The sequence below is a fragment of the Monomorium pharaonis genome, chromosome 5, assembly GCF_013373865.1.
Source record: "Monomorium pharaonis isolate MP-MQ-018 chromosome 5, ASM1337386v2, whole genome shotgun sequence".
Lineage (NCBI taxonomy): Eukaryota > Metazoa > Arthropoda > Insecta > Hymenoptera > Formicidae > Monomorium > Monomorium pharaonis.
Window position 1 is genome coordinate 15,858,205 of NC_050471.1, and position 24,847 is coordinate 15,883,051.

The 24,847-nt window shown below is 33.5% G+C and overlaps 1 protein-coding gene across 4 annotated transcripts in view; it reads right to left on the minus strand.

Annotated features, from left to right (window-relative positions):
• Positions 1-24,847, minus strand: part of LOC105832055 — a 130,221-nt gene that overhangs the window by 82,436 nt on the left and 22,938 nt on the right. For all 4 annotated transcript variants that reach the window (XM_036287439.1, XM_036287440.1, XM_036287441.1 and 1 more), the window contains one exon: positions 16,107-16,339. In XM_036287439.1, coding sequence (XP_036143332.1) covers positions 16,107-16,339 — 233 coding nt within the window. The remainder of the gene's footprint in view (positions 1-16,106; positions 16,340-24,847) is intronic.

The window sequence follows — 24,847 nt, forward strand, 5'->3', positions numbered from 1 at the left end:
ATGTATTCGTTCAGAGAGCGCAGAGATAGATATCCAACATCAGTTAAAAAACATTTTCCTGAAAATCGCAAGTTGACCTCTAAATGACATTCACAATTATGACTTAAATGTCAATTTGAGGTCACGATAAATTAGTCTTCTAACAGATATTCTTCTCTGAAGACTTCTAACAAATCTTATCTAAAGCATTTTTTATATAAAAAATAACCTCAAGATTTTTTGTGTTGAACGGATAAAATAGCATACCCTTCATTGATGTATAGTTGTATACGTATAGTGACCAATTTAACCCCTCAGAGATTTTTTGTGTTAAACGGATAAAATGGCATACTCTTCATGTATAGTGACCAATTTAACCCCTCATATTTCAGTAATAAAAGGTATGCTCAATCTGAAATTTTCAGAGGATTGATGTTTCATGATGTACAATTATTTACCGCTAAAATCGACTCAAACTTCGATGTCCATGAATCGGACGATTTTAGGCCTGTTTTTTGCGGTCACTTTTTCGATTTTTTTTACTAAAATTTATACATATATACAATTAGCATTTTTTACACAATTTCCAAGTTTGTTCTTGATTTATATATAAGATATGCCTGGACAAAGCGAAATAACAAGGCGATGGCGTATATAACCCTGAGCGTGGAGGATAGCCAGTTGACACATTTTGCACATTTGGATAATGCGTATGATATATGACAAACGTTATCAAAGAAATATGAACGCTCGACATTCAGTAATCGGTTATATCTGTGGAGAAAGCTGTACAATATTCACTATCAAGATGGACCCATGTGTGTTCATATTAATTCAATCATGAAAGTGGTTGGTCTGTTACGTGGATCCGGAAAACCTCTGGAAGATAAAGAAATCGTCGCTGTTCTACTAGTAAGTCTCCCTAAATTTTATTTTGGATTAGTAACTGCACTTGAGGGAAGACAAGAAGCGGATTTAACAGTAGAATATATAACCAGAGAAAAGTTGAGTGAATATCAAAGACGAATTGAAAGCACTGAAATAGGCGAAAAGAACCAGGAAATAGCGCTTCAGTCTGCAGCCACGGCTCACAACACGAGAAGTAGTCAACGATTTAACACAAATAAGAAAGAAAAAGGTAAAAAAAATAACGATAAAACTAATAAAGAAATTCGGACATGTTTCTTTTGCGGCAAACCGGGACACATTAAGGCAAATTGTATCTCATGTAAAAAACAACTGCAGTCGAAGGATAGAAATGCAGAATCCGGAAAAACAGCAACAGCAGCAAAGCTTGATGTGCAATCAAATTTCTTTTAATGTACAAAAGGACCCTATAAGCGCATAATATTATTTACTATTTTAAGTATATTCTTAAAATATTAAATGTACAGTTAATATTCTAAGAATATACTTAAAATATTACTTAATATTAAATAATATTATGCGCTTATAGGGAAAGCACACATCATTCGAACCGGAAAGTGGTATATCAACTGACTCAAGTGCTATGAGTCATGACTAATAATGCAAGCTTTTTTACAGTATTAAAGGATACTAATACCACTATATATCTAGCGGATGGCTCCGAAATCAAAGCGACCGAAATCGGGAAAAGCCACATAATCTGTAAGATCTCGGACTAGCAGATTCAAGTAACAGAGCTCAAGGATATATATTACGTGCTACAACTAGATATAAGATTACTGTCAGTACATAAAAGGCCATGGCACAAAAAGGTTTTCAACAAGGAAAGGCAGATCTTTATCTCTATATAAGAAAAGAAAATAAGGGCGCTATAACTTACATATTATTATATGTCGATGATCTTTTAATAGCGGGCGCAACGGCGGAAATAACTAAGAAAATCGGTAAAGATCTGCAGAAATATTTCGTTATCAAGGATTTTGGAAATGTTAATTGGTATCTCGGCATTCAAATTGAACAAGAAAAGGATGAGTCATTTTTACTTAGTCAGAGAAGATTTCAAAACTACTAAAAGATTATGGTTTAACCAAGACCCATATTGCAACACCAATAGAAACAGGATTCCTAAAGGGTGGCTCAGACAGTGGTGCAAGATTTCCACGCAGTGTTCAATATAGACAAGCTATTGAATCACTACTGTATATTGCTATTGTGTCGAGACCCGACATTACGGGAGCAGTTGGAATCTTAAGTCGTTGAAAAATCTACCGAATACGACTGGAAAGCCGTCAAGAGAGTGATGCGCTATTTAGCATCTACGATAAACAAAAAGCTGAGAATATGCCGAAGTGAAACATTGGAACTCAGCTGTTACGTGGACGCCGATTGGGCCGGTAGATAGAAAATTGACTAGTGGTTATATCTTCTGGATTAAGTAACGGACTCATAGCCTGGTCGAGCCGTAAAGACGTCAGTGGCGCTGTCATCAACCAAAGTAAAGTATACAGGGTGCGGCGCCAATATCCGGACGAAATTCAATTTGAATTTCCCGCCATTCTGTACCACTTGTAGTGGTCACGATTGGCATTCAAATAGCTTGACGCATACTAAACAGTCATAATCTCGAAATAGTCGCAATGTTGAAATCAAATGCGATTATCGAAAGTGTTCGCGCTGAGCGCTCACCAACAGAAATCATTCGGCTCTTCGGGTATCCAAGATCGACTGTGTATGATGACGTCGCGAAGTATGAGTCGGAGAACCAAGGAAGGTTTTGCAACACCGGCAAGGAAAACTCACTCGAAGGAGCGCGTTGTCAGGACGCCCAATATCATTCAACGGTCTCAAGAACTGATTTTTAAGGATCCAAAGCAGTCAATCCAAAAATTGTCATCGGTTGTCGGTGTGAGTAAAAAAACTATGCGTCGAGGAGGACCTCCGCTACAAGTCTTACACAATTAAAGTAAGACAGATGCTTTCCAAAACTGCCAGAACAAAGCAAGTTGAATGCTGCAACCTGCTTTAGTATTCCTTAAAAAATAATACTGCCGGACGCCTCAGGTTTTTTCTGACAAAAAAATTTTTAGTGTCGATACGAAAATCAATCGAAGGAATGATCGATAGCTCGCTCATGACCCTAAAGATGTTCCCATTGTTTCCAGGACAAAATTTCCGGCAAATGTTCACGTGCTAAGTGTTGTGACCAGTGAGGGTGATGTCATGCCACTGCATTTCTTTAACAAAGGGGAAAATGTCACAAAAGAAGTTTATTTGCGTGTTCTGACAAATGTAGTAAAGCCGTGGATGGAAACTGTGTCGTCTGGAAAGCCGTATGTTTTCCAGTAGGACGGTGCGCCCGCCCACACAAGTCATTTGGTTCAAAATTAGTTGTCAGACAACACGACATGTTTTGGTCCAAAGAATTTTGGCCTCCCAACAGCCCAGATTTAAATCCTTTGGACTTCTATGTATGGAGCGTGCTTGAAAGGGTCACCAACAAGATCAGACATCCAAACGTCGCGTCATTGAGAGCCGCTATTGAAGCGGCATTCGCCGATATGGACCGTGACACATTAAAACGGGCCTGCGAACGATTTAGACCGAGAATGGAGGCGGTCATTCAAGCAGGGGGAGGATATATTGAGTAAATGTATTCTTTATGACCTTCTAATGATAACGTTCTAATGACCCAAACACTTTATTTAAAAAAAAAATGGTAAACTTTGTCGTTTTTGCAATAAAAATTATGTTTGAGAAAATCTTTAATTTGTCCGAATTTTGGCGCCGCATCCTGTATATCAGCTTCAGAAGCAAGCAAAGAATTCCTTTGGCTACTACAATTACTAAAGGACTTACACATACCCGCAGATGATCCTGTCACTGTTAACGAAAACAACCAAGGATGCATTCAGTTGATTCAATCAGATCGATGTGGGAAGCGAACCAAGCACATTGATGTAAATTATCATCAGATTCGAGATTTCTATAAAAAGAATGTAATCCAGATGCGTTACTGCCTTACGGATGAGATGTTGGCTGACTTGATGACAAAACTGTTGACCAAGGAACGTTTTTCGAGTTTGATACATCATTTAAGAATATATTGAGCCAAACTGCTTTAAGCAAGGAATGTTGAAATGGCGCTCTGATCAGTTTAAATTAATTATACTTTGGCGGGCATCCTGCTACACACATGGCGCTGTACGCTAAACACCCACTCGATTTTTTAAGTCAGTGTCGCCGCTGCACTGCGCAACACTTACACCTTTTGTCTTTGTAATAATAATCAAAATATATTGAGTTCACTTAAGTTGACTATTGATAATCTCAGCTACCACGTACCTCTGCGACTCTAATACGGTCGTATCCATCAGTTAAAAAATACATTCAAAAATTTAACACCTCACAATAATAACTCTACTCCTGAGCGTCGTTCTCTTACAGATTTTACAACATTACTTTATTATAATTTCATTGTCTGAATGTTTTTGAGATCGCTAATTACGATTTTGACATTAGTTTTACGAGATTTAGAATGACAGATTTAAAATAGACCAAAGTCGCAGAAATTTTAAAAATTTTATTCAAAGTCAGTTTCAAAGAAGTTTTTTAGATCCGTGATTACAATTTTGGCATCAGTTATTCCAATCTAGAGGTAGCGGATAGAGATTGGTAAATTCAATATAGCACATCCAAAATGATGGACCCAAATTCAAATTTTGAAGGAATAGAAATGATTATAAGATAACGACTAATCAGGCCAGAATTGGATAGGATCTGATCAAGCCAAGGGTCTGTCTAGTATAGCTACTAAAGGCAAGGTGCATGTTTACCCAGCCAGTGTAAGCAAGGTGCAGGTTTACCCAGTCAGTAAAGGCAAGATAATTGTTCGACCCAGTCACTGAAAGCAAGATAATTGTTCAACCCAGTCACTGAAGGCAAAAAGTAGGTTTACCCAGCCGCTAAAAGAAAGGTACAGCCTTCTCCATATTCTTGAAATTCAATTTTCCATATCTTCATAAAAATGAAAGAACAAAATTAAAAGTATTGTCTCCATTTTACATATTTTTTGCAGTAATGAGAAGTATTATAGTCTGGAGCAAAAAAGTGTTGTATACATAAAGATTCGATACACCAGGCGCATTTTAGTGGAAATATTTGTACAAAACTTACATTGTACCACAATTCTTCAAGCAGTATTCGATAACTATTGCACATTTTTCTAATTTTTCTAAAATATACCTGCTTTTCTATCCAGCAAATTTGAATAAATTCACAAATCTTGGTAACGAGAATTGATTATAAATTAATATATAAATTGAATCTTTAAAACGTTATTCCTTAAATGTAAATTAGTGACGTAATTATATAGCATAATTATGTCCGAAAAACGTTTAAGAAAGTTCTTCTATGGTCTGAATGTATAAACATCTAAAGGCTAAATCAGGCCAATTGTCCCTGCTGGAGAGGGAGTTAAAATTTTAACCTCTTTTCCATGCTTATCTATAACATTAAACTTCTCTTTCGTTTGTCCAAGAGCCAACATAAAACCGACGTTTCATCAACATTAGAAAAAAAAGCATTGACAAATCATTTCACAGCAAAAGCTGATAAAAATTTGTCAGATTTTAAAGCATACACAAGAATATTTTCAGCTTTATAAATATTGTTTTCAACGATTGGACCAAATTTACCTTGTGTCTCTTATAACATTATTAGCAAAGACGATTTCAAGACTCCGCTTGCAAATATAATGGGCTGTATGGTGTAGTTGCGAGTCAGTGAATTTATAAATTAAGCTAGGCAATTTTCAAAGTCCCTTTACAGGACAAGATACGCCCTGTGATTCCAAATTAAAGTCCGATTGGTCAAAATTAAATACATTATCTTTTCATATAGATAATATTTTTGATCTCACTGTTGCAACGAATTATTATTCTGTAAAAGTTTTTTACTTGTTATTTGCGTTTGCGTAACAAACTTGTTAATTTTTCTGAATACTATTCCATATGTCACTTTGAATTTATGTATCCATTTGAAAAAAGCAAAGAACAGTTTATTGATAACATAACATCATCCTTAGCTTTCGAAACCTATCTTTTTAATTCTAAATTATGAACAGGTAGTAATTTTTCCACAGCATTTTTGAACTAATCCAACACATATGTACAGATACAAAACAATTTCTCATTTCTTGTACCTCCTTCCTACTTGTGCTTCCCAGCTATACAATGTTGTTCTATCTTTAAACTTTTTAAATCTAATTATTACTGTACTAAAACTCAGTTACCGTTTTTAACAGATTGCCAAAACTGGACTGTTCTCTTTTTATAATCCATGTCTATCTCAACTTTTACTTTTTTATCACCCTAAACAACACTTTCAAAATTATCTTCAAAATTTTCATCGACTTCAACAGCATCAAGTATTACACTATCATCAATATAACATAATGTTTCATAAGTTTCAATAAACACGTTGGAACCAACAAAAGATTTAATAAGATTTTCCAAAAAAGCTGCAAATGATCTTTCATCTTCTGTTACAATCGATTCAACATCATACTGAGGATCATTAAACCTTTGCCTATACATCGGGTTACAGTAACCCCAGTCGATTTTGAAATACCCGCTACTTAAAAGTATTTAGCAAGGCGACGCTGGGACTGAGAGGAAAAAAAGTTTGAACTGTGCTCTACTTATTTCTCTTTGGCCGTTATCAATGTTCTGAAAACAATAGAAGTAGAAGCATCGAAAGTGTGTGTTGGAGTTACAGTTACTCCGTGTATAGGGAACGTAACTAAAAATGGAAAAGTTCCAAATTTGAAGGGTAAGTAAAAGTTATTTTTTTGTTCATTACGTATCATTTACGCATACAGTACTTATATATATTACCAATGTCGCGATCACTTTGCGAAAATATGCTGCAATTGTAGCATTACAAATTAAAAATTTTTTCTATAACAAATAAAATCTTTTGTAATAAATATTTTTTGTATTAATAATTGTTTTTTAAATATATATTACTATTTTCTTTTACTATTGCGTTTGAACTGCATTTATTTTTTATTAAATTTATATTACGAAATAAATATATTTTTTGAACAGAATAAAAAAACTGACAATAGATTCTTAAAGTACAACTCTTTCCATTTTCATTGATCACTATTTTAATTACTTTATCTTTTTTTTTTAATAAATACGGGCATTTTAAAAAAAGGCAAATTTTTACAAAAATTTTTCGTTTTTTTCTCATTCTTTTCAAAAAATCTCTTTTCTTTTAATATTTTCGACTTTTTAGCCAAGACCATCATAATTCTGAGATTTTTTCCTTTCGATTAAAAAAAAAAGTTAAAATTAATTGAATACATTTGAAAATATGAGTCAACGAAATTTTGGAGTTAACGTAACCCCTGTGTAGGAATCGAGAGAAAAATAAGGTGTGTAGGCAGAGGGTTAAAACTATATGTTAGTAAACAAAAATTATTTTTTGAATTTATAAACATGTTTTGAATTTTTTCTAAAAAAGCGCAAAGAAAGGATACTACTTGATCCTAGATAGCAAAATGACGCAAAATTTACAGCAAATTTAAGCACGCTTTTGTAGCAAAATTGAAACAAGACGTGTCCAGATAAAGCTTTGTTTTTGCTAACAAGGCGTGTTGCGATAGCGTGACGCAAAATTCATGCAAATAACAGACACACGCAAACGCGGCTCCCCTTCTATGTCGTTAAGCGCTGATTGGAATAACTGTTGCCAAAATCGTAAAGATTAGTATAAAAAAACTTTTTCGAAACTGACTTTAAATAAAATTTTTGGTTTGCCATTTTAAATCTGTCATTCTGAATCTTGTAAAACTAATGACAAAATCGTAATTAGCGATCTAAAAACATTCAGACAATAAAATTATAATAAAGTAATGTTGTAAAAGTTGTTAGAGAATGACGCTCAGGAATAGCGTTAGTTATCATTGTGCTATAAGGGGTTAAATTTTCGAATGTGTTTTCCTTAAAACGTCTTGTTAGCCAAAATAAAAAAACACGTGTCTAATATTTTTCGATGTACTACGTGTGTACAAAGTTTCAAGAAGATCGGTGTGTTGGACTTGGATAGTGTTACTTGTAAGGATACCCTGTTTAAGAAAAAAAATACAACTGTATAAAACCTTATTCAAAATCAATGATAACTTATATAGCTGTATCCAGTTCTATCAAGAGCTTTTCGAGCAATGATAGAATTTCTATCGTGTTCAATCATGTTTGACTAGTTTTGTAATTCTATCATAATTATCTGATTGTTTATCACGACTATATCATACACAACTTATCAAGTTCCATTCAAGATTTATAATAAAATTTATAATAAAATTTATAATAAAAAAAATTTCGTACTTGGTAATTAATGTTAATATGAAAAATAATTTACTGATTATCATATTGTATATGAAAATCTACTTTGAAATTTACATCATAGTTTATGGGGATTATTTATAATTTAATAGTCATACAAATCCTATTAAATTCTATCCGTCTTTTACAATAAAGGCGAGTTTGGCCTCAACAATAAAGGTTGATATGAAAAACGTGATATACTGTCTACTATATTATATATGAAAAACCTTATTAATCCTCTGCTTACACATCTTATTTTTCTCTCGATTCCTACACACAGAAGTTACGCTAACCCCAAAATTTCGTTAACTTACATCTCCAAATGTATTTAATCAATTTTAACTTCTTTTTTTTTTTAATCAAAAGGAAAAAAACTCAGAATAATCTTGGCTGAAAAGTCAAAGATATTAAAAAAAAAAGAGATTTTCAAAAAGAATGAGAAAGGAACGAAAAATTTTTGTAAAAATTTGCCTTTTTTTCAAACGCCCGTATTTATTAGAAAAAAATAGATAAATTAATTAAAATGGTGATTAATGGAAAGAGAAAGAGTTGTACTTTAAGAATCTATCGTCAGTTTTTTAATTCTGTTCAAAAAATATATTTATTTCATAATGTAAATTTAGTAAAAAATGAATGTTTAAACACAATAGAAAAAGAAAATAGTAATATTTATTTAAAAAACATAATTATTAATACAAAAAATATTTATTACAAAAGATTTTATTTGTTATAAAAAAATTTTTAATTTGTAATACTACAATTGCAGCATATTTTCGCAAAGTGGTCGCGACATTGGTAATATATATAAGTACTGTATGTGTAAATGATACGTAATGAACAAAAAAATAACTTTTACTTACCCTTCAAATTTGGAACTTTTCCATTTTTTGTTAAGTTTCCTACACACGAGGTAACTGTAACCCCAACACACACTATCAATGCTCCTACTTCTGTTGTTTTCAGAACATTGACAACGCCTAAAGAGGAATAAGTAGAGCACAGTTCAAACTTTTTTCCCCCTAGTCTCAGCGTCCCCTTGCTAAATACTTTTAAGTAGCGGATATTTCCAAATTGACTAGGGTTACCGCAACCCCATGTGTAGGCAGAGGGTTAATGATTAAATCATTCTTTATTACAAACTATCTCATACAAATTCTCATACAAATAAAGTTTTATCCGGGTTTTAAGATAAAGGAAAGTTCGTGCATGGCAATCAAGTTTAATGTGAAAAACATTATATCCTTACCAACGATTAAATTGTTTATTGCCCAGAATGATTAACAATCTATCTGAAATATGTGATCGGCAATAGGAAAACCAAATCTCGGATTCAACATCATAGAAATATTTTCTATCAAGTTCTATCTTTTTTCTTGAGCAAGGTAATTAAGGTCGCTGATACGAACCCAAATTGATAATGATTTAGAAGTATCCAATCATTCAAAATAGTTGTTCAAATATAATATTAATGTGCTCTAGTGACCGATTTTAAGTTAAAAAGTTTTTCGATTAATACTTTTTTTTAATCACCAAAGTTCACTTTTTTGCGAATTAAACAAAAATGATAATCAAAAAGAATGTTAACCCAAAATCGGTTACTAGAGCACATCAATATTATATTGGGACGATCACTTTATATGATTAGATACTCACTTCTAAATCGTTATCAGCAACTTTAAAAATCCTAACAAGGATATTTTGAGGTTCGATTATTAGAAAGCTAATTATAATAAAGAAACTCGTGCAATTTTTGAATATTTTGGATATTGGATCCGCCATTGTCAACTTCAATAACCTAATTTCAGATTTATTATCTTTGACCCAAAAGCTCCCAATGAGATTATTTTGAAGTCAATTTTATTATGATAAAGTTCATAAATATTCAATCAGGGAAGCCCGATAAGCTTGACTTTAACATATGTTATGAAGGTCACCCTCCTAAGTGACCTTCAAAAAATTTTAGCCGTCGCTCGTTAAAAAGTTAATAACAAAAAAGTTTTATAAATATGATACGTGATACCTCTGCTTTACTTAAAATCGCAAACCCATATGATGCAAAGAACTCGTGGGCGGTGTACAAAAGGCTTCACCCTTCCCCTACATCCCCGCATTAATTTTTATAAAGCACGCATTTTTACGTGCTTTAAAATAAGAAAATCTATTAATTTATTATTTTCCTAATCTAAATCCTATAAAAAAATATGGGTAAATCTTAACAAAAGAATGTAATTATGCAGTTATACGAAGCCTAATATACGATTTCAATCTTCAATTTCAATGTTCTTTACATATGTTATCAAGATCGTCATCCTGAGTAATATTGTGAAGGTTTTAGGCCGCGCTCGGCATTTATTAAAAAGTTATTAACACAAAAAATTTTTACAAATTATTTGTAATGGTAATTCTTCCGAACCAGGACTCCACCTCCAAATAAGCTGCAATTTTTTAAAGTGGCTTGTTATGGTTAAAAAGTAATGTAAATAACAATTTTTAGTTAGGGAAAGTCCCCCAAAAAGTTATGAACAAAAAAGATTTTAAAATGTACCATTGTTTTCTGATTAATATAAGATAAAATTTGTAAAAAGTCTCGTGAAGTTATATAGTATAGAAAACACGTAGGCGAAAGAAGGGCTCCGCCTCTCCATCTGCACCCCCTCTCTGTAATTTTTCCTAACTCTCACCAATTTTATGTCGCTATTTGGTTAATGTAAAAACATGCAACGTGGATCTTGTTTGGCGTGGAGAGTCGCAAACACATTTGATACTGTACAAGCGTGGACGTCGTTTACTTTACGTTTCATAAATACGATACATGATATCAGTGCTTTACGTAAAGTAAACGACGTCCACGCTTGTATGTACCACATAGGTTTGCGACTTTCCACGCCAAACAAGATTCACGTTGTTCGTTTCCAATGTTTTCGCATTAATCAAATAGCGACATAAAATTGGTGGGTTAGGGTTAAGAAAAAATACGGGGAAAAATGCAGGGGGAGAAACGGAGCCCTCCTTCGCCCACGCGTTTTCTGAGAATATATTAATTCTCTTTCAATCAAAAGCACAAATAGTTCAATGCAAAATATTATCTGTTTTAAACAAACGTGTTTATGAAATTTTTTTGTTAATAAGTTTTTAACGAAGCAAGCGACGGCTAAAATCTTGTAAAGGTCACTCAGGAATGTGACTTTCATAACATATGTCAAGGTCAAGGTCATCGGGGCAGATTCCCCTGATCGAAATGTTTACCAAATAAACATTAACACTAAAGTTCAAAAAATTGTATCTAGTACTTTAAATAATATGTAAACATTAGCTGTTAAAAAATTATATTGTACAAAAAAACGTAAAAAAATTCTTAATGTAAAAATATTATAATGTAAAAACATTAAATAAGCATAACAAAATAATTATTTTAATATTTCCACCAAACATTAAATAAGCATAACAAAATTTAATATTTTAATATTTCTACCTGTCCTCACAAAATACAACATTTGGTTGAAAAGATGTTTGATAAAAAAAAAGCAATAAAAACCATAAACGACAATTTGGAAAACTTTGCAAAAATCTATTTTTGGGAGAAAATCCTAAACCTAAAGAAATGTTGGGAACAGTGCATTGATCTTCGAGAGAATTATAAAAAATAAAGTACCCGATAAAACTAAAATTGTTATTTTTAATATCAAATCAAAATATTTTTTAAATCACCCTCGTAGCTAGAAAAGGATAATTCGAGAAAAAGACAGCAGATAGTTACTTCATTAATTCAACTACTTAAAGCAGAAGTTCTGCCAGCCATGATGTAAGATAAAATATTGCGCATTGTGGGAGTAAACAATAAAATAACCAATCACATTTGAGTCAAAATGGCCGAAAATGAAAAAATCTTATATGTATGTAATAATATGTACATTAAGGTTGCTCTTATTTGGATTATTTTTGAATTTTGATAAGTATGCCCCCTAGATTGGTTTTAAATAATTAAAAAAAATCCTCTCAAAACTACTCCACTGTATTTCAATATTAACACGTGCCTCTAACCCTTTACTTTTTTTCATTTGATTAACGTGGGATCTTTCGTTCATAATTATGTAGCACAAGTAATAAACACGAGAAAAATATGATTCTTGTATAGTTGTTGTATAGTTCTTGAGAAATTTATCAACTTTTTTGATCAAATTTTTATTTTTCAAAAATTCACAATGGCGGATCTAATATAGCAACTAGAAAAATTGAAATTCGTCAAATTGGCAAAAGATTGTATCAAAACCCGTTCTATACAGATTTTTCGGGTCGCTGAGTTCAAATTTAGTATTGAAAATATACAATTCAAAATAGCAAACTCATTATAGCGGCAAAAGAATTAAAATTGTTTAAATTTGCTCATTTTTTGTTTTATATAAGATTTAAATGTCCAAAACATTGTGTTACAATAGATGTTCTGCTATTGTAAACACAATGTTTTGGACATCTGAACATTTTGAATTGTATATTTTCAATATCAAATTTGAATTCAGCGACCCAAAAAACCTATACAACGGGTTTACAATCTTTTGCCAATTTGACGAATTTCTATTCTTCTAGCCGTCATATTAAACCGCCATTTTAATTAAAAAAAATAAAAATTTAAAAAAAGTAGATAGATTTCTCAATAAAACTGTACAAAAATCATTTTTCTCGTGTTTGTTACTTGTGCTACATAATTATGAACAAAAGTCGACAAAAACTTCATGTTAATCAAATAAGAAAAAGTAGAGGGCTGGAGGCACGTGTTACTATTGAGGTACAGCTACTATTGAGTAGTTTTGCAAGATTTTTTTTTTTAATTATTTGGAACCAATCTAGAGGGCATACTCATCGAAATTCTAAAATAATCCAAATAAGAACCACTCTAATGTACATGTAATCAGTTTGCTTTTTAAGATTCTAACCCAAACGTGATCGTTTAATACTGCACATCTACGAGAATAATTTACTTGTCTTCTTCCATTACACTATCAGCCATTCTCTCCACGTGTTGTGAAAAGAAAATGGCATCGCTGATTGCTTCTTGCCTTCATAAATTGCAATGTTCATAAAACGATGGCATCTACAACATATCAAGTCTCTTTGGCCCCTAATCACAAACATATTGTGACGTCATAGGTGAGAAATGATACATCGACAATCCAATTTTTGCGTTCGTGCTATACTGTAAAACCATTCACTATATCCTGATGCTGTAATTGTGACGTGCTTATAAAATCGTCAAAATATGGCAAATGTTAACTATAGCAGTGATCTGGATCAAAATAAAATTATAATTTGGTTTCAGTTACGATTTAATAAAATATTTAGAAATTGTACGGATTCAATGTCGAGGTAACGATTTCAATTTCTTGACAAATAAAAAAAACCGAAATCTATTTGAATTACAATTTTTTAAAGTTACGGTTTCGCTTTTTAATTTTAATATCACTAATACATATTAATAATAATTAATAGTATTTAACAATATTTAATACTAATTTAAATAATTGAGTGTGTAAAGAAAATGAAGGTTCGGTTAAGTTGTTCTCATAAAGTCATTGCACCACAAAAAAGAAAAAAAAGAAGAGAGAACCGATTAGTTCTGGTTCCAATGTGGCCAGATCCCTGAACTATAATAACACAGCCACACAAAAAAGTGGTCTGGTCTGTATACCAAACCCGTGTATTCCTACGGATTTTGGTCTGCTGAATCCAAATTCGATGTGATTGGTCACTGTCAAAATTGGGACTACTGTCAGAATTGGTAGATTGGTTCGTTGTTTCAAAAAAAACTAAAAAAAAACTCAAAAATCCACAAAACAAACACTTTCGGTGATGTACTCTTAGCCTACATAACAGAAACGATTCGGGATGTGTTTCTTTATGTATTTTGATACGCTTTGAATTCAAAATTAGTTTATCAAGTTTAAAGTTAATTAATCTTAAAAACAGCTTAAAATCCCATAAAATGTGCACTTTTGTCGGGTGTAACCTCGACTTGTGGAACAAAAACACTTTCTGGCGTGTTTTCTTGCATATCTCAAATTGCTAAGCGACCTGAAAAAAACAGTTAAAAATTCTATGGAAAAGTTGTAGTAAGTGCTGTGCTATATTAGATTTTCTGCAACAGAAGAAAAGAATCCCCACTATTTTTTTTACTATACCGGATTCTTTTATTTTCAAACAATCTATGCAAAGGCATTCTCTTACGTTTGTTTCCTCTCAATGGTATTTCTCTTTTCAGCATCCAGCAGAAATCAGCCATCATATTCTCATTCCATCTGCCTTGATATCAGCACTCCATTTCTGTGATATCCTGGTGAAATCGTTCTCCCTGTTCCTCACTATAATTACCTAGATTTTCTGGGAAGTAGTCTACATGAAAATCCAAGAAATGTAACTTAAGATTCATCAAGCAACCTAGTTTTCTGAAATTCTCACCCATTTTGGATACTATTTCTTTGTACATTGCACTTCTGTGATTTCCTAAAAAAATTTCGACAACATTTTTGAAACCCAGCCAAGCATTTTTTTTCAATATCATTCATTTTAGTGACAAAAGTTTCATTCCTTAACAATATTCTGACTTAAGGTCCATCAAAAAACGATTCCACCAGGACATCACAAAAATGGAGCGCCGATATCAAGGCAGGTGGGATAAAAATATAATGGCTGATTTCTGCTGAATACTGAAAAAAGAAATACCATCAAGAAGAAACAAACGTAAGAGAATGCCTTTGCATAGATCGTTTGAAAATAAAATAATCCGGTATACTAAAAAAAAATAGTCGGAATTCTTCTTTTTTTCTGTTGCGGAAAATCTAATCTGGCATACTATAACTTTTCCATAGAATTTTTAACTGTTTTTTTCCCCCCAGATCGACTTAGCAATTTGAGATACGCAAGAAAACGTGCCAGAAAGTACTTTTGTTCCACAAGCCGAGAGTACATCAAACAAAAGTGCAAATTTTATGGGATTTTGAGCTGTTTTTAAGATTAATTAATCTTAAACTTGATAAACTAATTCTGAACTCGAACTCAGCGTATCAAAACACATAAAGAAACATATTGTTTCTATTATGTAGGCTAAGAGATATCAGCGAAAGCGTTCGTTCTGTAGATTTTCAAGCTTTTTTAAGGTTTCCTCAAAACAGCAAACCAATCTATCAATTCTGACATCAGATTTGGATTCAGCAGGCCAAAATCCATAGAAATACATGGGTCTGGTATACAGGCCACTTTTTTGTGTGGCTGTATAACTAATATATATATAAAAATATTTTTCTTTCTTTTTCAACAAACAAAAATCAACCTTATATCACATTTATTTTAAAGTTATATATTGATTATCAAAAATATAGGACAGCATTCACCATATTTTAGAAGTATATTAAGATTTTATGTAACATTATTCTATCTGAATTTATTTATTTACGGATTGTCAATGTGTTTCCCGCCTGACCTCATAAATTCAATATGACTGCAGCAAGAGGCTCTAAGTTTAAGACACGGAGACAATCTATAAAACTCTTAACAGTTTTAAATGTAATATTTTATGTTACAATGACTCCAAATTTATAACTTAGATATAATTCTACATTTTCTAGTATATACATATAAATTTTTTTTATTTACAGTATTTTTGACATTTCATGAATAAATTCGTTATTCGCAAATATTATTTTCTAAACTTAAAAATTTCAAAGTTATCAAAAGTAAATAACCTACATTTCATTTCAATATAAAAAATTATATGAGTTAGTTTTGCTTTATTTTGTCTTAAACTTAATAAATACGTACTTTACCACAGGCACGACAATGATGACGTCTTTTAAGTACGGTAAATTTAACTTCGCACAACATACAACTAGGTGCGTCACTATCTGGGACCCAAAAAGGAGGCTGTTTTCCCAATACTGTATTACATTCAAGTAAAGAATTATCAGAGATATCCGACGAAGCACCGCGATCTTCATCAACGGTGCCATCATTTTCTGACTGTTCTAATTCTCCTGGTACAGCATTCGATGATTCTGTTATAATATTACATTTTATTCAATATTAAACATTAGAATGTTTTATGTTTATTATTATTAGTATTATTGTAATATTATTAAATTTTTGTGATCTAAAGAATACATGACATAATACACACTTATGAATGAAAGTATAAAGACTTAAAAATCAATGGCGATAGTCAGGTAAGCATAAAAACGCCACTGGCGAGTTTCAAAATAACATTTCTTAGCCTGTCATTTCTTAACTAAAAAAATATTTTTTTTTTAGTTATCACAAAAAATGTCATTTTCAGTTTTTATTTTTTCTATTATAAATTTTTGAGATAGAATCCCACATCGATCTTTTTTTAAATACTTATTAACCCTTGTGTGTGCACCCAACTTTACTAACGTTATGCATCCGGGGTAACTGGATGCCCACTTACCATTTTTTCAATTTTTTAAACATTTATGCGATTAAAATCGTTTCCTTGATGTTCATTTCAAACAAACATCAAAAGTGAGTGCTGGAGACATTTTTAAATAAATTAAACTGCTGTAACTCGTACAAAAGAAGGAGAAGGCCGGATTTTCGAGGTCAGCGCAGGTAGCGCATGGTCACTTTCAACTTGAAAAGACGCCATCTGCTCAAAATTTTAAAAAGAAGTAGAAGCGCCCCCCCCCCTTGTATACTCTAAGCTGCAGAGAAAAAGCAGCAATTAATAGAAAAAATAATAGCGATCAAAAATATGATTTTGTAATCTCGCACTTTTAGGATTATAGAGGCATTAGTAAACGAAACCATATAAGAAGCCGTAGTATAACCCATCAACACACACACGCACGCACGCACGCACGCGCGCGCGCGTACATGCACACGATGTGCAAAATCTGACCAGCAACCTACTCGGTGCACATTGAATAATGCTAATGCCCTCAATTATTTTCTCAACAGCATTTCGCAAAAAAATGTAAAGTTAACTTCGTAACTTACTGTTAGTCAAAAGAGTAGGAATCTTAGAGTCACCAGCAATAATTAATAATATATATACAGTCAACTAACTGTCAAAACTTTGTTTGTTAAATAATCCTCACACACAATGTTTCAATTTTAATTTTAGGTCCTTATCAAGTGAAAAAACGGGCGGTACGCTGACACCGGATCAGGAAACACAATAATTCCATAAAACTGTTCCTACAGAATCACTCTTTTTATCTATAAAATAGAGTAATTACATTTTTTTTATAAATTATTCATGGAACTTACGTGTCTCCTTCGTTATGGACATAATTAAAAAAATTACGATAAACTAACGTGTTCCTTTCTTTATTACAAATTAAAAAAAAATAGATATTGCAGAGCATCTGTACTCTACCTCGATCAAAAGAATAAAAACTTTTTAAAAAACGTAAGCAATTTCAGCAATTCCAAGAATAATAAACACATGTAATAAAAATGTTTTATTCTATGAATGTTAATGTTTATGGGTGACACTCACTTGGACACGGTCCAAACGAACACGGTGCATTTGGACACCGTTCATTTCCCCACAGTTCATTTGTTCAACGTTTGTTTGGACACAAAAAGAAGCGCACCGTTCGTTTGGACACGAAAAAAAGCGCTCCGTTCATTTGGATACAAAAAGATGCGCACCGCTTATTCACACACTGCTCACTTGCGCACCGTTCAGTTGCCCACATCTCATTGCACACAAAGAGAAACGCGTTGTTGAGGCTGTGTGAGGTGGGTTTTACTTCGCGTGAAAATCGCAAATCCATGTGGTGCAAAGAAGCCTTCCCCTTACATCCACGCATTAATTTTTATAACATATTTCCGTAGGACAGAACAATATGGAAACAAACAACGTAAATCTTTGATCTTAGAAGTATCCCGTTTAGACACGTAACGATTGGACACACACGATTAAACACGGCACGATTGGACACCACACGATTAGACATCGCACAATTGAACACCGCATTATTGGACATCGCACGATTGGACACCACACGATTGAAGACACACACACACACACACACACACACACACATATTCACGTGTTTGTAGATTTTCAATACAATTTACGTGGATTAGCGACTTGAACGGGGTGATTGCCGAAGGCACTCCTTGCACCTCCCCGTGTGTGTGCGCGCACGAGCGCGTGCAAAGCATTCTCTGCATCACATGGGTTTGCGACTTTCCATGCAAAATGAGATGCTCGTAAAAATGAGTGAGTCCCAGATACGCTCAATAATGAACGGACATAGCAGACTGAGTGAAACGAACACAGTGAGAAATGGACACAGTACAAAACACAGTGCGAAACGGACACAGTGCAAAACCGACACAGTCGCAAACCTATGTGGTGCAGAGAATGCTTTGCACGTACGCATGCACGCACTAACCAATTGTGCCGTGTCAAATCGTGCGTGTCCAATCGTTACGTGTCCAAAAGGAGATCACCCCACACATCTTTCCGCGTGCAAATAAATCTTTTCATGTGCAAATGAGCGATGGGCAAGTAAACGGTGTGCAAGTGAGCAGTGTACAAATAAATGTGTTGCGCATCTTTTCATGTGCAAATAAGCGGTGGGCAAGTGCACAATGTGCGAATAAGCGGTGCGCATCTTTTCGTGTCGAAACGAATGGTGCACAAACTTTACGTGTGCATATAACTGGTGTACATTTTCAATAAAATTTCTTTTGTATCCAAATGCACGTGGCTATTTGAACCGTGCACAAGATATTGTGTCGTAATGTACCGTGTTCGTTTGATCTGTGTCCAAGTGCACCGCTCCCAGTGTTTATTACTGAAAAGTAATTGTATTATAAAACTTTGTATTATAAAACAACGATGTGAATAGCTCTTTCTTCACGACAGTACATTGAATTAAATAAAAATCGTAAAATATGAAATTCTTTACATAATCTTTGAACGCGATTTGTTGTTAAAAATGTAAATCTATGAAAAAAATCAATAATAGCATGCAAATTTTCAGCTCTTCATTTTTTTTGCGGAGCGCTGTACATTAATTTTTTTACGAGTAATAAGCGACAAAATTCAAAATAACCATTTTTTCTTAAAATCTCAATAACTTGGTAAAAAAAATCGCACAGCAATGAATGACCCCTCAAAATAAAGGAAAAAGATGCCGCTAAAAGATGCAAATATCAGAAATTCTCTATAATTTTTTTCACGCGTAATGTAGCGCAGCAAATTCACATTAAAAATTTTCATTTTAACGGACCAAGTTTTATCATTGTGCCATGTTAGTAAAAAAAAGATAACTGAAATCGCCAAAAAGCGAATTTGAAAGAAGTTTCAAGCTTTAAAATACTTTTTGGATTTTCTGCAATGATTTTTGCCGAATTTTAGCGGTTTGAAAATAACCTAAATTTTTGGTATATAAAGTGTTTCCTTTTTTTTAGTAATGCAATGCCAAACAAATTGGGCTCGAAATTTGTTAAGACAGATTCTTCAAATTTGCCGAAGATAAGTATATTTATGGTTCATGAGTATTTCATGACGGATTAATAATGCCCCTAAAATCATAGAAGTAAAAGCAACTTTGCAAATACCATGCATATACTTATTGTGTCAAAATAATTTCTTTAAAATTGTATATTGTATAGAAAAACTCGGGGCAGAATGGGATAGCGGTAAAATGAGACAGTACTATTATTTTTACTGCATAGTGCCGCAATCGTAAAAATTCGTGAACTGCTTCAACAGTCATAATAAGACACCATACAATAAAAATAATAGTACTGTCCCATTTTACCCCGGGTTCCCCTATATATTACAAGTCTTTGAGACAAAATTAGAAAGATTCAGCAATAGATGGTAGGTTATGTTTTTGTTAAATGTTAAATGTTTTTGTTAAAGTTTTTTTTTATTATTTAATCTTCGGGAACGAAAAAAACAATTCACTCAGCGTAGCGATAATAGTGCTTTTACATTTCGATACAAAACACTATTTATATGTTTTTTGTAAGCTCATCTTTTTCTAAATAAATTGATACTTTCACGGTAGACTTAAGGGGTTACACCAACCTAGCGAAAAAAAAAATTCGATTTTTTTTTATTATATTTTCTTGAAGCTTCAAGTTTCGAGAATATATCCTGAAAGTTTCATATTAATCTAGATATCTGAAAAAATGTCGGAATTACAGAGAGTTGAGTAAAACGGGATCGAGCGTTCGAGTGCTCGAATTGGAGCAATATCAACATAAATCGCCACTGGACGATGATGTGATTAAAGCCATTCGTCCAATATTTGAAAACAACTTTCTAGTGATAATTTACTGGAGAAATGCGTCGATGGATTTACGCAAAACGTTAACGAAAGTTTGAACAATCTGATTTGGCGCATAGCGCCAAAAGTGCAGCACAGCGGTGCACACGTTGTGTAAATTGCTGCCAATATTACTGCAGACACATTTAATGAAGATGCTGCCGCATATTTATTAATGATAATAAAAGAATTGTACTGCATATTGCGAAAATCAAGACCGAGCGCGCATCGATGTGGCCGAAGTACGAGCGCAGAAGGCGACGCGCGAAGAAAGGATTGCTCGCTGTGAACAGAAGTCTTCACAGAGCGCTGCTGTTATTGATGTGGAAGGAATCTCATATGGCCTCAGAATTGTCGACTAGAGGTAAAATGCAAAATTCGGCTATTAACAATAGTAGAACTAAACTTGAAACTTTAAACGCGTTTTTCTCAAAACATGGTTTTCAAAGTCGGTGACCACCAGATCTCAAAAACTAATCAATGGATCGTTTTCAAATTATTACACAATACTCTCAGAAACATTCTTTTGTCGGTGACAATCTATTTTTTTTTTAATCAGTATTCATTAAAAATTAAAAAAATGAAAGATAAAAATTTTTCGTTTTTTTTTTTAATTTTAACTTCAACTCATCGCCATTTTGTAACAAACGATAAAATCGACAATCGGCGATCGTCACCGACAAACCACTACTGTTAACTTAAAAACACCATTTTGTTTTTTTTGTTTCAGATGGATCGTTTAGACGGGACAGTGGTCACCGCAAAATGCGTTTTTCCAAACCTCAATGTGTGTCGGCGGCCATATTTCTGCTTTCCGTCGCCATTGTTTAATAAAAAAAATTTTTTTATATTGTCGAAACATAAGTCAATAATCACCCAAAATTTCATTTAATTCCCACTACCCGTTTAGGAGGAATAAAATATCAAAGTTAGGCCTGTTTTTCGACCGTTGGTGTAACCCCTTAAATTAGTAAAGTGTGATGTCACATTTTACGTTTGGGTGGACTCGAGTTTTTCCATATTGTTTTCGACATTGTCGAATTATGCAATACTTTAATATTTAACATTTAAATAAAAAAAAAGCAAATAAGCGACTACAAAATTTAATTGTAGTAATTATATTGTATCAAAATAGATAACAAATAAATGTTTTGACCTGTGATCAGATTATCAATATTAATTTATGACGTAAAATGTAGGTAGATTAATACATAATTTAAGTTCGGATTAGATTTGACATGTTATTTGATTCTTTCGATAATCGTTAGGTAAAATAATGTAATCGACGGGGATTTATAAACAAAAGCGGAGTGTAACAAATGTCAATATTTAAATTCGCTAGTGTCGATGGCGGTAAACTTCGTTCGTTATGTATTCTATTTCTTGCAGTATGGAAACGGACTGTAATATAACTAATAAATAACATGTAATTGTAATCATAAGAATGAATAAAAATAGATATACATAAGATCAGAGTTTATACCTTCTTGTTAGTGATCCACTTAAAACGAAAACTTCTCATATGGAAACGATATCAAAGTTTAGAGTCTATAAATGTCAAAGGCGGTAAAATTCGCTCGTTATATATTCATCTCTTGCAATGTGAGAATATTTATTTTCTCGCTCTATTTGCGTCAAAAAATTCCCCCCAAAAAACTTACAATAAAAATTATGTAATATATAAACTGTTAAATATAATTTTTGTTAAAAAATATGCAAATTCTCTATTGTAAAAAAAAATAATTTTATTGTCAAAATAATTAAAAAAATCATTTTTATTTTTTGTCATCATGTTGCATCAACTAAAAAAAAGAAAAAATTTGGAAGTGTTGAGACATATAAAAAGCGTATTCCGTAAAAATTTAGTAATTAAACCTAGAAAAGAATTTGAACATTGAAAAAGCCATTTCCTAACCCTGATAACATTTCTAAAAAAACAAATGTTGGTAACAGATTCTGTTTGCTGAAAGGCAGCAGATGTATAGTGTGGCGACACAAACCGTTAGTCACCACACCAAGCGCCTAACAACGACGCAACCCGTCCGACACTGTAAGAATTTCCAAAACGCCTAACAGCCGCGCAACCCGTCCAACACTGTAAGAATTTCCAAAAACGCCTAACAGCCGCGCAACCCGGCTGACACAGTAAGAATTTCGACTGTAAAGAAAGTGAAGTGCGCGCGGACGCCACCAGAGGCCATCTTATCTCAGGAGTAAGATAACGACTTCTGGGCTTTATAAGGAGCACGAGAAGACGGACGAATTACTCTTTGCGTACTCGCACTCGAGTCTTCTTTTTCTGATACGAAGACATTAGCCGTTTCTCGTATATAACACTAGCGAGCACGCTGGCCACCAAGGAGCAGCCGTGGAACCCCGCAACCGCTGTGATCTCGCCACCACGAAGGACCAGACCTCCGAGGGTACTCTTGGCCGCCGACGACCCGCGGATTTGGCGCTACACTTCACCCCGGTACCTGCTACCGGACCTGTTGGAGAGCCTGGCGAGGGAGACCACCACCAGAGGTACTCAGACGGAGGAGGACAGAGCCAGGGAGAACCGGGCTACACAGACCATCGCCCTACCGGCAACCAGGGACCACGGTACGCAGTACGAAGGCAGCAACATTGATCGGGCCAGGACACCAAAGGAAGGCAGTCAACCCCGCGACAAGCCGGCAGGACGCCCTCGCAGAGAGAAACGCACTGCCAAGCAGAAGGAAAAACGCGCTTCCAAGCGTAGGAGAGCCGCAGACGCCCAGGTTCCTGAAATAACGTCTACACTATCCCTGGACGAAAACAACGCCAGTGGAGTACGGGTGACGAAGGCTCACCCGCCGATAGCTTGGAGACCGCGGCAGGCTTAAGATCCAGATATACAATCGGCCCTTGCCAGGGCCACCAAACAAATTACAAACATAAAGACTCTGTATAAAATATACATATAGAATAAACTATTTATTTAAAGGGAAACCAGTGTACTTCTCTTCACGCACCATATTCCTCTGCGTACAACTTAACTGCGAGCAAACAACACGCCTACATATAGTAAAACAAACTTTGACATTAAAAATGCTGCGCCCATAATTCTAACAAAAATTCACGAATGTCAACAAATTACTTAACAAAATGATGGTGAACAGCAAGCAGATTTGTCAAGAGCATTGACGAAAGATTAATGGCAAATACCAAAAAAGCTTTAACCCATTAAGTTCCAAATGGATAGTTTTCTGCGATCTTTTTTGGTGGTACTTTATAATATCAATCTAATCCTCAAAAAAATTTCAAACCTTTTTCTTATGTAAAATTTCGTGAACTTTCAATATCCGTCATCAGAAATTCTCAAAAATGTGATCTAGACAATTTATGTTAATTTATTTGGAAAAAAGCTATTTTTCCACTAAAATTTTTTTTTAATCAACATTTACGCATAAAAAATGAATGGATATATCTTTGAAAAGTGAAAATCTTGTGTCCATAGACCATAAACTTTCAGATATACATGTAAATATACACTGGCGCAAAAAAAGACAAAAATTTTGAACAAATTTTTAGACAATATTCAAAGTGATGCGACTTTGCAAAAAATCATCAAAATTACATCAACTTTTTTCAAATTAAAAGGCAAAAACTTTACTTTAAGAATTCCTAGACGAAAGTTTAATTTGTTAAGTGTGATCCTTTTGTATCGTATGAAAACCGAACATGTTTTTTTTTCATTAAAAAAAGTAAAAGTTATCTTTTTTTTCACAAGTTTCTCGTTAAAATGTTGATAATATTAATCTAGATTAAAGTTCATTCTTTTCTAAGCAATTAAAAAAAACATGTGAAAACGATGTTTTTTGTTGATTATACACAAATTTGAAATTTGCACTGCATTTTAGCAAATAAATACAGTATTCTTTGGATACCATGAAACGATATCAATATGATATTGCACATTAATTTTATTGTTTAACTCAATCATGCAGTCATCAGAGTGACCCAAAATGCACCATGTGGAAGTTGACGGTCGGATTTTGCACATCATGTAGTTCTGAAATTCATTGGTGGAAATTTGCACTTACTAATCTGAATATAGCGGACAGCATCAATTTTATTGAAATCAACAGAAGTGTTCGAGACTATAACAATTATATAAGAGTTTTAACTTTTCCCCTTTTATCGGTTCTGTTTTATCCGCGAGTAGTGAGAGCTCCTGACAGCCATCGAGCTCCTGGTAGTTCATTTCTTCGATGCACCGAGTCG